Here is a 14096-nt window from a genome sequence, read left to right as displayed (position 1 = left end):
AATAATTTCCCAGAAATCCATTTCACTTTCCAAGGTTTTATATATTTGTCTATTATTAATTGTTGAGAAACATAAATTGTATGTTTATCATTAATTGACTTCACTATAAACTTTTTATTAATTTTTTTTTTACTCATTTCTTATCAAAGATTGGCTCTGCATACTTAGCTGATGAAAAATATAAAGTCAAGGAGGTTTGCCTGTGTTCTTGAGGATAATATTCATAACAATGATATACAAGTATATATCTGTGTATATATGTACAAGCATATGTTCCATATGCATGCAATGTGGAGTAGAATTTACAAATAAGCTGTTGTCTTCACTAGTAATTGATACTAATCCCTTAAACTTGCATGATAAAACTTATTAAGACTATGATTACGAAGCAGTCCCTTTTGATTTCTGAATCTCCAGCTCATGCTCTGCCACCATTATGCAAGAATCTGACTCCAGGGAAGAGGCCTTGCCATTATCTTTCGAAACAGATGTCTTGGGCGAAGTTAGTGCATCAGGAGTGCATTGTATGTCAGGTGTAATGCCCACCTGATCGATGTCGTGTAATGCTGGTGATAAGTATTTTGCAACTGTGATGAACAATGCTGACCCATCATGCAACTCAGTCACGCTCTGCATCAAGAAATTAAGCAGTAAAAAGAAAGTAGGATCATTAGAGCTCTATGGAGCACTTTGTTTTTGTAGTAGTTTGAAACATCACAGCTATAGTCATTAAACTTACTTGAATTTTTCCTTTACCGAAGGTTTTATGGCCAATGAGAATAGCGCGACCATTATCGTGTAATGCCCCTGCCAGGATTTCGCTCGCACTGGCGCTCCCTTCATTAACCTGCAATAGCAAATAAAGAACATGGAAAATCTTCAATAAGAAAGCTCTAGGTAGAACTTCTTTCTCCACCAAAAAATTCAAGATTGGTTCTAATATGTGCATACACTGAAATATGAAAAAGAAGTGACATCGGAAAGAACTCTCTCAGACTACAAACATCAAGAATATATTGGCTGTCATCTTGGATGGATGTAAATTTACAGAATTAGAACAAGGTAAACCAAAAAGGAATCAAGAAATGTAAACACCCAAGTAAAGAAGGACAGTGCAGGAGTAAGTAAAGCTACATCCCTAATCCCTTTCCTGACACAACTTATAACAACTCATATCTTGATTTGCAAAAAAATCCACCAGAGAATTTGTCAGTAGATGAAAATCTATGCATACTGCATTGCACGGTAACGCTCCTTATTTATTAAGAAAAAGAAAAGCACTCCTTCTCATGCGGAACTTGGTCATGAAAATCAGAAGCATTGCCACTACTTTGGATTACAGATAAAGTAGGAAACTCACAAGCACAACAAGAGGGTCATGTGTCATGGCGTGTCCTTGGACCATATTAATTGGTAACATATTCCCATCTCGGTCAACTGTATTTACTAAAGTTTCATCACCATCTAACCATATTTGAGCAACATCGAGTCCAGCTTTTACTAAACCTCCCTGTACAAACATTGGACAAATCAGAAACTTGAAAGGCCAAACATGACTCTGAAATTAATATCAAGAACGAGGAGAATCAACTAACAGGATTGTTACGTAAATCTAGAATGTACGACTGAACACCTTGGTCTTCCATTTCTTGAATAGCATTTTCCATTTCAGCTGCAGCAGACTGATCAAGAACATGTTATGCAAACATCAGAACCTTGAAGAAACAACTTAGTTATGTATCCAGTATGACTTCAATAGTAATTTGGCATAATATCAATTAGTTTATGCATCTGCTTTGCAACCAAAATAGGAGTTTGTAAGCTAATTTCCATATTAACTAAGAAGCAGAACAGAAATTAAATTAATTTAAAATTCAAATGAGAAAATTTAATTGACACAATACTAATTCAGCATCACTATCATCCAGCTTTATGGGAAGGCTGAAGCATAACACAGCATTATGGGGAAAAAAACTTGCAGATCTTTACAGCCAGCTATAGAGGGTGTTAAACTCTCAAGGATAGGTGCTAAATTCCTAGTCAAAGCCAAATTCGTAAAGATAAGAGTCTTCCCATAAATCTTGTAGGATCTGTTTCTCGAATCCTGAAGACATAGGTTGCACTTTTGGGCTTATGTAAGACAGACTAAAGGCTTTCTGTGCAAAATATACTAATGAAGAAGAAAGGTAACAAACATATTAGGTGAAACCATTAGCTTCAAAAGTAACACCTGAGAAAATGCAGCTAGTCTCACATATCCAGTCTTAGACTCACGGCCATCACGTGATTTATGAGAAATGATTGTGCTAGATAGAGGCGAAAGCCGGATAACTTCACGAGGTAGCAGTACCTTCAAAAGGAGATTTCACTCATATTTTAGATGATGTATAAGTCAAGTACATCAGACATAAATAGAGAAACGTACAAAAATAAAATAAAATAAAATGACACTCTACCTCTCTAACTTTGCTATGGCTTCCCTGGTTAGTCTCCTGAAAATCATATTATGCATCAGTTGAAATCAGATTGGTACTAGAGGTACATGCAGTTGGCAAATCTGCCAAAATCTGCAGGATCCAGACAACAACAGACAGGAAGGAAGAAAATTACTTCCATCTTTATGAGTGGTGCATTATGAAGTAAATAAAAAGGAAGGCTAATTACAGTGGAAAGTTTTACTACGACACTCGTTCCAACACGACCACGAAGCTTCTGGGCTGCTGCTTCTGCATCTATTCCAGCCACAGACTGTCCTGAAAATGAGGAAAATTTTATGAGATCTGGAACATCCTACAGGGTATCCTGCAAATGATATTAGGAAACATTGCAGATTCTCTTGTACTCTCTCCACTTAGTAATCAGATGACAGATGTATATTAAAAATTGAGTAAATTGAAAAGTAGAAAATGAAGACTGATAGGAAATATCATGCAATTACTTAAAGAGCACAATAAAATATAAATTTTGAGCCGTAATGACAAACTAAGCAGCAAAATATTTAGAAAATAATCTCATTATATTATTAGACTTTCATTGTATGCAGACACAACTTACTAGTAGCCTGTATCATAATGAAAATTTCTTAAGGTTATATATCACAAAGCTGTATCACAAAATTCAGCGCTATGTTCTAAAAACTCTAACCCTATTTGGATATGATGCATTTTGGAAACTATCACAAAAAAGATTAAAAAAATTGGCCCATTTAATGACGATGAGAAAACTCATAATAAATAAACAGTAAAGTGGCGGAAGAAAAATTATCTTCTGAACTTACCATCAATTTCAATCAGCTCATCGCCTTCATGTATACCAGCTCGGTCAGCTGGGCTTCCCTCAATGCAAGATAAAACAACCTGTGATATCATTGACGATAATTAATTACACCTAGTAATGATGCTCAACATTAAATAAATCATAGTCTCGAAATACATATTTTCTGTTCCATTTCAATTAAGAAACTATTGGCTGACTTATGGGTTTTCATAGAACATTTTGCAAAAAGCTATAACAGTAGTGTATCTTTGTAAATAATGAAAATGGCAGGACATCTTTCAATCTCATTCCTTTAGGATGATGTGATGATTATTCTGAAAAAAGGAAGATCATGGTGAAAGGAGGATATATAGAGAGGACATAAATTGTCAAAGAATTTTGCTAACCAAGTTTCTGGAGGTTGGTTCAACATTTATAAAGAGACCAACTCCTTGCAGATTTCCATCACTGCCTATTCTGAAACTTTGGTACTCCTGCAAGTTCATGACAATTGTAACATCAAAATGTGAAAGTTTATCATCTCCGCCTACCAATGTGAAATATACCATGGATGTTCATTGCTGAATGAAAAAGGCCCCTTCAGTTTTTGTTAAATTGAACAGAGTGGAAAATGTAAGTTTAAGAAACCTTACGGTTAATCATGAGCAATATTATTGTAACAATGGTAATTACGTAAAGATAATAAAAGACACCTCAATATGAACTTTAAGATTTTTCACACAGAATGTTAGAATGCACGAGATGTAAATATACAGAAATACAAAATCTAAGGGAAAACAAGTAGAAACAAGAGTTTGAGTTAAAATTGTATACCTTCGGGCTAATAATTTTGGTAAATGGGTCGCCAAGAGTAGCAAGCATTGCACTGATTTTACTGTATGCTGCATCTGCTGACTTTAATGGAAACATTTCCACCATAGTTTGTTGTAGCTTTAAATCCCAGTCTGCATCAAAAGAATTGCTTAGAATGATACCAAGAACTTTTAAGAATTTAAAAAAGACCCAGTACCTTGATGGTTGAAAGTGGGGTCAAAAAAAGATTCGCGAATTAAGCCCCATGCCTCAACCAGAGTTCTCTGAACCGTATTCACCTGGTGCAAGGAAACGCAAGAAGATTCACTTCAAATTCCTAAAAATGCCACCTTTTCTTCAAACAAATTGAATCGGTTGGAGAAAAATATTCTTTTCTTCTACAAAACACTGGAATCTTTCTCGCACACGAATAAAAGTCTATTTCTTTATTTAAAAGAAGAATTACCTCACGGGCTCTAGAAACAGGAAAGGCGACGGTGAGGGACTCCGCGAGCACCGGAGGATCATAGGCGTTGAAAGAGATCATAGTAGCGGCAGCTGCGGCGGCAAATCCAAGGGCGGCCTTCTCCAGTAATCTAGGGCCACTGGATTCGACTCCGACGAATCCGGATCTGCATCCGCCACAATCTGGCGGCGATTTCTTCTCGGAACAAACTCGGAGCTCTCTAACAGAGGCGAACCGATAGGTACTGGGAGTTCTTGAAGAGGAGGGTTTCGGCAGTTTTGGAACAGGAGATGAGGCGAGAGTTCGGAGGTTAAACTCTCGGTTAGGGCAGAGGGATTCCATTGGAAATCCCATTACGATCACCAGAAGAAGAAGAGAAAGAGAGAGAGAAGTGACGGTAGTGGGGAACTGCAGGCCTCCAATTCTCCAAATAAGAACTGAAAGATTCTGGCGGGGTCCACCTTAAATATAAGAAGTGGTAACGGTTAGTTTCCGTCTTTCAGTATCTTGAAGATTCTGGCCACTCGTGTCCGGTTGTAACTTGTAGGCTACAAACTGGGAAGTTCGCTTACGTGCCGCTATAGAGAAGCACTAGTTGCTCGGTGGCATCTAGCCATCACTGGGCCAGATCAAGAAGGCCCATGTTTCACAAGCTCAATACTGGCCTTTCCAGCCCAATTGGTAATAAGTACTAAGTGCTAAGTACACAACTAAGGCCCAAATAGTGTAATTGTAGATATCAAACGTAATGTATGTTTTGCAAAATTTCATAGATTTTATTGGTGTTCTCCAATTCTCTATTGGTTGTATACTTGTGTGTGTGGATAAGGTCACCCCTCCTAAGTCCTATCCTTCGCATCACCGTACGCAAACCAAAGCCGAAGCGCGCCATGGCCACCCTACTGACCTCCTCCGCTCTCCTCTCCGCGGCCACTAAAATCACCGCCTCCACCTCCACCTCCTCCTCTTCCTCCCCCGTCCACAAAACCCTGATAAAACCCCATCTTCCAGCTCCAAAACCCCTCTCCTCCTCCCTCGCCGCCGCGGCCGCCGCTTCCCTCCTCATCCTCTCCTCCCCCTCCCCCTCCCTCGCCGACCCCTCCTTCCAGATCTACTATGGCACTGCCGCGAGCGCCGCCAACTACGGCGGCTACGGCGGCAACTCGAACAAGAAGGACTCCGCCGAGTACACCTACGAGGTCCCAGAGGGCTGGAAGGAGCGCCTCGTCTCCAAGGTCGAGAAGGGCACCAACGGCACTGATAGCGAATTCTTCAACCCCAGGAAGCGATCCGAGCGCGAATACCTCACCTTCCTCGGCGGGATCCGAGCCCTCGCCCCCGTCGACGCCGTGCTGGGAAACCTGGCCTTATCCGACGTCGGACTCCAGGATCAGATAGCCGGGGCGGATAGCGTGAGATCCGACGAGAGGAGAGATGATAATGGGCAGGTATACTACGCTTATGAGGTGGAAGGGGCAGGAGCGCATAGCTTGATATCGGTGACTTGTGTGCGGAATAAGCTCTACGCACATTTCGTGACCGCGCCCAATCCGGAGTGGAATCGCGACCAGGAGACGCTTCGACGCCTCCATGAATCGTTCAAGACCATTGATCCCTCCGCCTCTTCTTCCTAGTTCTTGGATTTGTAAAATTATATATCAAAGATAGCGAGGATAGCTTATTCCGATTCTGAGCTGTTTGTACATGCTTGCTTAACGATGGTGAATAGAGAAGCTTCTCAACTCTTGGAATCCACTTGGTTTGATTTCAATCGGCTATGCGTTAGAAGGTCATGCTATAGATCCAACTGGTATGAAATTGTCATACCTTCATAATCAAACGTCATAATTTCTTCTTCCACATTCAATTTGGCTCTAGTGTAAATTAAATAAGCCCAACTAATATTGAATCCAGGCCGAACTCTCGATAAATTGATCAACTTTACTACTCAATTTGATTGAGATCATGATACAACTGGACTGTGGCCCAACCAATGGTGGGCCCATTTAAAGCCTACGAATGGCAATGCTACCACTTCTCCCTCTCTAATCACTCACTTCCCTTTTCCTAACTCTTATCTGCTACTCTCTAGTATGGAGAGCAGAAGAGAACCCACATGGGAGCAAAGGATCCACACCTTAACCCACATCCTAATTCACCAAACAACTACCCCATCGTTCCACTCCCAGCTCTTCGTCGCCTCCCAAGTCCCCTGCTTCCTTAACTGGGACTACCCTCCCTTCCTTTGCCCATCAAACCATTCTTTCCCTCCTCCTCTCCTTCGCTGGTCCTTCTCCCTCTTCCTCTCCCGCGCCGTCCGACTCGGCCAACCGATCACCACGTGGCGGTCCAAGTGTCCGTTTCAGCAGCCGCCGCCGCTTGTCCTCTCCTCCGCCGTCGATCCCGCGCCGCAGCGGTGGGGTCCGGAGGAGCGCCGTGCGTACTTCCGGAAGCGGCTAAGGCGGGGACGCATCGGGATTCGTGTTCCGCCTCTTCTAATTCTTGTCGTTCCCAACCTTGCCCTTCTCTCGTTGCTCCTCTGGGATTCGCTCTGGCTCGGGGATAAGTCTTGATAAGGTATGGGTTATTGGATTCGGTTAACGTCTGACACATGTTTGTATCATTGTTTGAGCGATATCAAAGTAGTAAGATGGAGAATAGATGTGCTTGTTATCTAAGTTTTTTTTTTTTTTCAGAATAACATGGTTTTCTACCTTTGTGTGGAGAATCTGGCAAGGATTATGTAAGGAAAAAGGCCTCAATTAACTATATGGTATTAGGGTCAGCTAATTTGGGAATCATGTTTAACATTTAGTGGCTATTTCAATATTGAGCTCTTTAGGCGAGCAGTTGATTTTTAAGATAGGGAGTGCAGTGGGGGATAGATAATTCTAAATGGATTAGCATCCAACGCCCATGCTTAAGATAGAGGAACCAGTGGGGAATAGACAGGAAGCAAGCACCTGGATTCACGCACGAAAGTACCAGACATGCGGAGGCCAATATTTTGAAGTTATTGCTTTCTTAAACTTCCCTGCAATCCTGGATGTCTAACCAGGAAAAATACAATCTTCTATCCTGGATGTCTAACCAGGAAAAACACAATCTTCAACATAGATTTTATTTGAAATTCTATTATGAAACTCCCACATTGTGTATTTACAATACAGCTCCAGAGTGTACATCAAAGAGCAATTTATGTTACGGAAGAGCCTTCGGGAAAGGTATGAAAGTGCTCTCCAAATTATGTCATGAGGTGCTTGCAGATCTTAATGATTCCTTGGCTGTTAGAGGAAAATTCTTATTCAATTGTGGATACATGAGGTGCTTTTTATATATAAATGAATTAATGGCAATGGAAGAGTTGAGGTAACAGTGGTTCAAAGCATTGATTATGGAGTTGGTTGACAAGGTAGGCACACATACCTTGCTGGTGAATTGCTTACCAAAGGGTGGTAGCACATAAAAAGGGCTTCATGTGGGAGGGTGTTAACTGCATCCAGTGTCATTGAGGCCCATATCTCACCCAGAATATCTATCTTCGTGGTTTTGTGCTCCCATAAGGTAACAAGGAGATCCATTGGTCCGAAGTTTGGCACAAAGTCTCAAGGCAGTATTTCATGGATCTCGGTAGCGGTAAAGAGCAAAGGTAGATGAGTTTGAAGTTGGTATCTAAATTAAGGGTATGCTACATATTGAATAATGAGTACAGTAGTCTATAGATCGTTTGTAGTATACTAAATAAAGCATACTTTTGGTGATTGTTATGTACACATTTTATTAAATACCTTTGGCTGAGTTGCATAATTGTTGAAACATATGTTCTGAAGTTGCTTGATTGTCGAAATGTGTTGCATATCCTCTGTTTGTAGTTATTATTGATGCAAACAATTGAAAGGTTTGTACAAGAATTTAATTGTGTAAAATTCCTCCGGCTCCATTTTAGATACTCAAGAATCTAACAACTCGCCTTAAGTTCAATATCTGAGTTCTCTTAGATTTGTTCTATTAATGATGGCTGTCAAAAGAATTGCTGCTTAGATTTTTCTGCATATGAGTACACCATATACATAGACAGAAATCTTTGGACTTGAGGAAAATGTTATAACCATATGTAGAGTTACAGAACCAATCCATCGATGGAAACTATCATATCCTCAAGTTTTCTTGAGGAAAATTCCAAATGTAAGTTGCTTTTCATCTCTGCTGGCATGTAAATATATCATTCTCATTGTGTCGTAGTTGGCAAGATCAAGATGCCTGCGATTTGTTGCCAGTTTGTTTATAAGCATTTTGTCTATTGACCAAATACTAGTCTGAAGCTTGTGCATATGAAGTTTGAATGCAGAAACTCAAAACTTACGAGAGGACGCCTCCCCAGAGAGAAAACTCAAGAATGTTTACTCGTATAAGATATGGATGCTCTTAAATAGAAGAAAAAGAAAAGAAAAGAAAAGAAAAGAAAAGAAAAGAAAAGAAAGGAAGGTCTGAAACTAATTCTGCATTTCATACTTATTTTATGTTATTTTTTATACAAAATAAGCTATCTTTGTAAGTTGTAACCATATATTTATTATTGCGTGATAAAGTGTTATTTTATTACTATCTGATCTATTTATGTTTGTTCTAAATGCCCATTCCTCTCGTATTCTTTATAGTAACTAGCAAAAAAAATGCTCCATTGATTGCATCTGATACATTAGGCCATGTTTGTTTTGAGCTTAGGAGCCTTCCCTGAACTAGTTTAGATATCTCTAAACTGATTCAGTAATTAAATTTTTTTATTCTTTTTTATATTTAGTCAAACTTACTCTTTAAAAAATTAAGACTAATTAATTAAGTTTGAAGCTTATTCTTAAACCAAACAAGTCCTTGCAATTTTGCCCCTAGAACCATGGTGGTGGTGGGGCCGGAATTACCAATGATCACCTGGCTTCCCAGTAATCTCTGGAGGTGAACCTTCTTAATTAATGTTAACAATTGCTTAAAGCGAGAGACGAAGTAATGCTAATCGTCAAATTATATTTGACAAATCTTCCTGAGCTTCCCAAACATCATTGGTAACCGGTAAGTGTTTGAAGCCTGTTGCCTGTTGGGCGTAGAATTCTGACGCTCTGTGATGGAAGCAGTGGCGCTGTGAGCTGTAATGCCCCAACAGCTCATCACAGCTCAGCCATCCAGTCCAATTTGTTTTTCTTACCAGGGATTGGGGGAGGTTATAAAGCGTAGATATAACGCAGCACATGATATTATGTACGGCGGATTCTTGATCTCGCATATAGATTTCCATGCGTTTGTACGCATACGTTCCTGAGATTGGGCCCGGTAGGCGTAGGAATGGAAATATAAAAGGACGCTCTCTCTCTCTCTCTCTCTCTCTCTCTCTCTCTCTCTCCAATAAAGCTGTGGCCCTCGCACTCCGGTTTGTCCGTAGTCCCTCTTTCTATCTCTCTTCCTTGGTTCGCTCTCCACCTCTCGCTCGTTTTCTTCTCTTGAGCGGGAGGCGAAGAAGAAAGCCCTCAAGGATCAAAGGGAGAGAGAGAAAGTGGGAGGAAGAGGGAATCGTGGGGATCTAGAGCCTTCTAAGGGTAAAGTCTTCAATTCATTTTTATTTCCTTTTCTTTTTTGTTGCAGTTCGAAGGAATTGTACATTTATATCTTCTTGATCTGTAGATCCAAAGGATAAATCGATGTTGTAACTCTTTTCTAGCTGATTTTTCTGTAGTTTTATTTGTATTTCCGATTAACTGGTGTTTTGTGTTGCCTAAAGCGATCTGTTCGTGCGGATCTATTTCACCTTTTCTGGATCCATCTCTCTGTTCTTGGAATTATTTTGTCTTTCGTGTAACAGATCTGAATGGAATTCTGATTTAGATCTACCTATTTGGTACGTGTCGGGTTTATGAATAGGGTTTTCTATCTTCTATTAGTTTGAATCTTTCATATTGCCGAATTTCACGTATTATTCTGCTGTCTATAATACTTTCTTTATCATAGAAGCTCTCTAATGTCAATTACTTGTGTTGTCGTTATATTATTCTAAATATAACAGTGATCACTTATTAAAATTTCACTTATCTACTTGCTTTCACTTTCTTCTGTTTTTTTTTTCTTATATACTATATTGTTCGACCTTTTATCTTCTCTGTGGTAATACTTTGTATTCATTATCATAATAGAATGATGTTGACTTAGAAGAAAAGGGACTTTTGAAAAAAAAATATAGCTCATTTGGAATGCTGATTAACTATTAAAATCAGAATTGCTTGGTTCTGTTGTTGGTGGTTTGCTTAGATGTAAATCTTAATTCCCTTATGGTTCTTATTTCTACTTCTAGCTGAAAGTTGAAGAGTATCTCGCTAGTCCTAAATGCGCGTAGTATTGCTTATTTTATTTAAAGGACCTGATCAGGTGGACTTAGTCCTTATTTTTGTAGGTGCTTATGTCCGTTGTTGCAATTAGGGTCATCTTTTTCTCTCTTCAGGTTCTTGCTTTGAGTTACTAATTCTTCAGGTTTCTACTTTTATCTTTTACTTCGTAGCTGCGCTGCTTAGATAGTTGTATCCATGTATTTTTCCTATATCCAAGTAAACCTTTCAAAAAAACCTCTTTGTTTGTTCTCTTTATTTCTGTGTGTAAGTGCTTATATTTCTCTCTTTATATTTAAGGAAACAGAGGAGTAACTATTTAGAACCATAGTGTTATTGCTACTTGACATTGTTTGTTTTTATGCTCTCTAATGATTAGCCTATCACCAAATTTTACTGTCTCATATGACTCAGATAATTTGGTGTCAGCCTATGATTCAGTTGAGGATGTCTCTATTCTTACTAAATGATATTGTTAACTTCCTAACTTATTGTATTTTGCATTATTAATACTAGCTTCTTTTTTTTATGCTCTCTGATGTTTTTTGGTTGTGCATAATGTTGAAATTGTCAGAACATTTTACTTTATAACAGTATTAAGCTTATCCTCATTTTGGATGGTTACATGTAGGATATTTCAATAGGAAGATATGGAGGATCAGATTAGCCACCCAACTGTCGTTCAGAAGGTTTCTGGCCAATTCCACCTGAGTTCCAGCTTTTCTCAGGGTCTGCAAGCTCGCAACCACAACTTCCATATGCCCTCTTCATATGAGAAGTGCTTGAAAGCAGGAATCTACAAGAATGATCGTTTGCAAAATTTTCAGATGCCTGTTACTAGTGCTAGCATTAATTTTCCTGTGGTAACACATGTATCACCAGTTTTTGCCCATGCACCAGCTGAGAAAGGTCTTGCCAGCTTTGCCATTGATTTCCTTATGGGTGGAGTCTCTGCTGCAGTTTCCAAAACTGCTGCTGCTCCTATTGAACGTGTCAAGCTACTCATCCAGAACCAGGATGAAATGATCAAGACTGGTCGTCTTTCTCAACCATACAAGGGAATAACAGACTGCTTTTCTCGAACAATCAAAGATGAAGGTTTTGCCTCATTATGGAGAGGGAACACAGCAAATGTGATCCGTTACTTTCCAACGCAGGTAGAATTTACTATCTATTAGCTTCTATTACTTCATATTGATAATTGTCGTACATATTATTTTTTCTTTCTGTTTTGCAATTTGGAAAGGTAGTATGTATTCATATTATTCTTTTATTATTGCCTATCTAAGCTTCTTTTGATTGCTTGAGCTGGCTTACAACATGGGTATTTTATCATTATTTGTTACTCCATATAGTATAGTGGCCTTTATCAACCATCATTGATAGGAATTTCTAGCCACTTTCCATCTTCAGGCCAGAATAAACTCTCGTCTGGCTGTAGGATATCATTCCCCTAATTGTAGGCTTCATGGTTCAATAATATGCCACCTCCTCTTCGTATGTTACATTTATTATAAATGAACTGCTTTTCGTGTGGAGGCTTGTTTATATTGTAAAATAAACGCCTCAAATTACATAGTGATAGAAATGGTGAAAACCCACAGAAATATGACACTTTCATAGTTTTTTTTTTCTCCCATAACAATCTTGCTCTGCGTTGACCAGTGAGATAGTTTCAACATCTATTACTGGCCTTAACTAATATTAATTTTCCTTTCTCTAGGCATTGAACTTTGCATTCAAGGATTACTTCAAGAGGATGTTCAATTTCAAGAAAGACAAAGATGGATACTGGAAATGGTTTGCAGGAAACCTTGGTTCAGGTGGTGCTGCTGGTGCTTCTTCGCTACTGTTTGTGTACTCTCTCGACTATGCTAGAACTCGCTTGGCCAACGATGCTAAGGCAGCCAAAAAAGGAGGGGAGAGGCAATTTAATGGTCTTGTCGATGTCTACCGGAAAACTCTTCAGTCAGATGGTGTTGCTGGTCTTTACCGTGGATTTAACATATCTTGTGTTGGAATTATAGTCTACCGTGGCCTTTACTTTGGAATGTATGATTCTTTGAAGCCAGTAGTCCTCACTGGAAAACTGCAGGTATGCTGTTAGAATTCCATTTCATATTCTTCCAAAACTACAGGATGTTTAGATCTTTGCCCCTTCAACTCAATGACTTAATGATGCTAAAAGTCAAGTATCGTTAATGTTTTTTTCCCCTAAATTGGAGCTCCAGTGCTTCATTTTATTGCTTTCCACCTTCAAATAAATTGTGTTGCTGCTCAAAAAAATTCTTTCTGCTGCTCAATTTTTTGCAGGATAGTTTCTTTGCAAGCTTTGCCCTGGGTTGGCTGATCACCAATGGTGCAGGACTTGCATCCTACCCCATTGACACTGTCCGCAGAAGAATGATGATGACGTCTGGAGAAGCTGTCAAGTACAAGAGTTCCCTGGATGCATTCTCTCAGATTCTCAAGAATGAGGGGGCAAAATCTCTTTTCAAAGGCGCAGGTGCTAACATTCTCCGTGCAGTCGCTGGTGCTGGTGTGCTTGCTGGTTACGATAAGTTGCAGCTGATTCTCCTCGGGAAGAAATTTGGTTCTGGAGGAGCTTAAAGGTAGAGACTATATAATAAATCATCAGTCTCAGATGGTGATGAAAAGAAAACTTGGTTCATGATTTAGTCTCACATGCCTTTTTAAGTTTTTTACATTTTTAATAATTTATGTAGAGGGAGATTCTCCCTACACTATTTTCTTTTTTGATGGAGCATAACATCTGTGAGCAAAGTTTGTTAAATTGAGCACAGAGAGATTCTGCTGTGCTAAGCTGTGTGTTGCCGGAGGATTACAATACTTTGATTGAGACAATTTTGAGATGCATTCAAAGTCTGCTAAAGTTAAATAGGTGATGGTTATTGTCAAAGAAATGTAGCAAGCTACAAAATTGTATGCATGCTGTGCAGATGTAATGTCCTCTTCTCTTGTGCATGCCTTGATTTTCTTTTACTTCAGATCCTATTCTGCATGCTTTTTGCTAGACTGAATATGCAAGTATATATTGCTGATATTTGATGGGAAACTGGGCCAATTTGATCGTTTTTTTAACGGTTTAACATAACTCGGAGATGCTGATTTTGATGGTACTCGTGTTTCCACATATTTAAATGGCATGTGTGAATCATTTTAGCATTGGCTAT

The 14096-nt window shown here is 39.2% G+C and overlaps 4 protein-coding genes across 7 annotated transcripts; 3 read left to right on the top strand and 1 right to left on the bottom strand.

Annotated features, from left to right (window-relative positions):
• Positions 1-203: 203 nt before the first annotated feature.
• LOC140777975 (carboxyl-terminal-processing peptidase 3, chloroplastic) lies at positions 204-4945 on the bottom strand. Its single transcript, XM_073122443.1, has 12 exons — positions 4535-4945; positions 4286-4367; positions 4090-4220; positions 3663-3749; positions 3278-3356; positions 2665-2753; positions 2457-2492; positions 2231-2350; positions 1596-1682; positions 1361-1510; positions 740-847; positions 204-630 (listed from the first exon to the last, which is right to left on the bottom strand). The coding sequence occupies exons 1-12, from the start codon at positions 4886-4888 to the stop codon at positions 382-384; spliced, it is 1572 nt and encodes a 523-aa protein (XP_072978544.1). The 5' UTR covers positions 4889-4945; the 3' UTR covers positions 204-381.
• A 395-nt stretch (positions 4946-5340) lies between these two features.
• On the top strand, positions 5341-6289 carry LOC140777977 (thylakoid lumenal 19 kDa protein, chloroplastic). The gene has a single exon (XM_073122446.1). The coding sequence runs from the start codon at positions 5425-5427 to the stop codon at positions 6166-6168; it is 744 nt and encodes a 247-aa protein (XP_072978547.1). The 5' UTR covers positions 5341-5424; the 3' UTR covers positions 6169-6289.
• Positions 6290-6571: 282 nt separating this feature from the next.
• On the top strand, positions 6572-9018 carry LOC140777978 (uncharacterized). 3 transcript variants are annotated; one of them, XM_073122449.1, is made up of 2 exons: positions 6572-7111; positions 8883-9018. In XM_073122449.1, exon 1 carries the CDS (start codon positions 6628-6630, stop codon positions 7105-7107), a length of 480 nt encoding a protein of 159 aa, XP_072978550.1. In that variant the 5' UTR covers positions 6572-6627; the 3' UTR covers positions 7108-7111; positions 8883-9018. The 3 variants fall into 3 exon arrangements, with proteins under 3 accessions (XP_072978550.1, XP_072978549.1, XP_072978551.1); XM_073122448.1 differs by having other exon boundaries at positions 8872-9018; XM_073122450.1 differs by lacking the exon at positions 8883-9018 and adding an exon at positions 7231-8845.
• Positions 9019-9917: 899 nt separating this feature from the next.
• On the top strand, positions 9918-13803 carry LOC140777976 (ADP,ATP carrier protein 1, mitochondrial-like). Of its 2 annotated transcripts, none has more exons than XM_073122445.1 (4): positions 9918-10122; positions 11547-12059; positions 12626-12997; positions 13216-13803. In XM_073122445.1, the coding sequence occupies exons 2-4, from the start codon at positions 11553-11555 to the stop codon at positions 13510-13512; spliced, it is 1176 nt and encodes a 391-aa protein (XP_072978546.1). In that variant the 5' UTR covers positions 9918-10122; positions 11547-11552; the 3' UTR covers positions 13513-13803. The 2 variants fall into 2 exon arrangements, with proteins under 2 accessions (XP_072978546.1, XP_072978545.1); XM_073122444.1 differs by having other exon boundaries at positions 11534-12059.
• The last annotated feature ends 293 nt before the right edge of the window (positions 13804-14096 follow it).

The sequence above is a fragment of the Typha angustifolia genome, chromosome 15, assembly GCF_048772165.1.
Source record: "Typha angustifolia cultivar Huaian chromosome 15, ASM4877216v1, whole genome shotgun sequence".
In the NCBI taxonomy this organism is placed as follows: domain Eukaryota; kingdom Viridiplantae; phylum Streptophyta; class Magnoliopsida; order Poales; family Typhaceae; genus Typha; species Typha angustifolia.
Note: the sequence above shows the minus strand (reverse complement) of the source record. Positions and strands in the feature narration are given on the sequence as shown.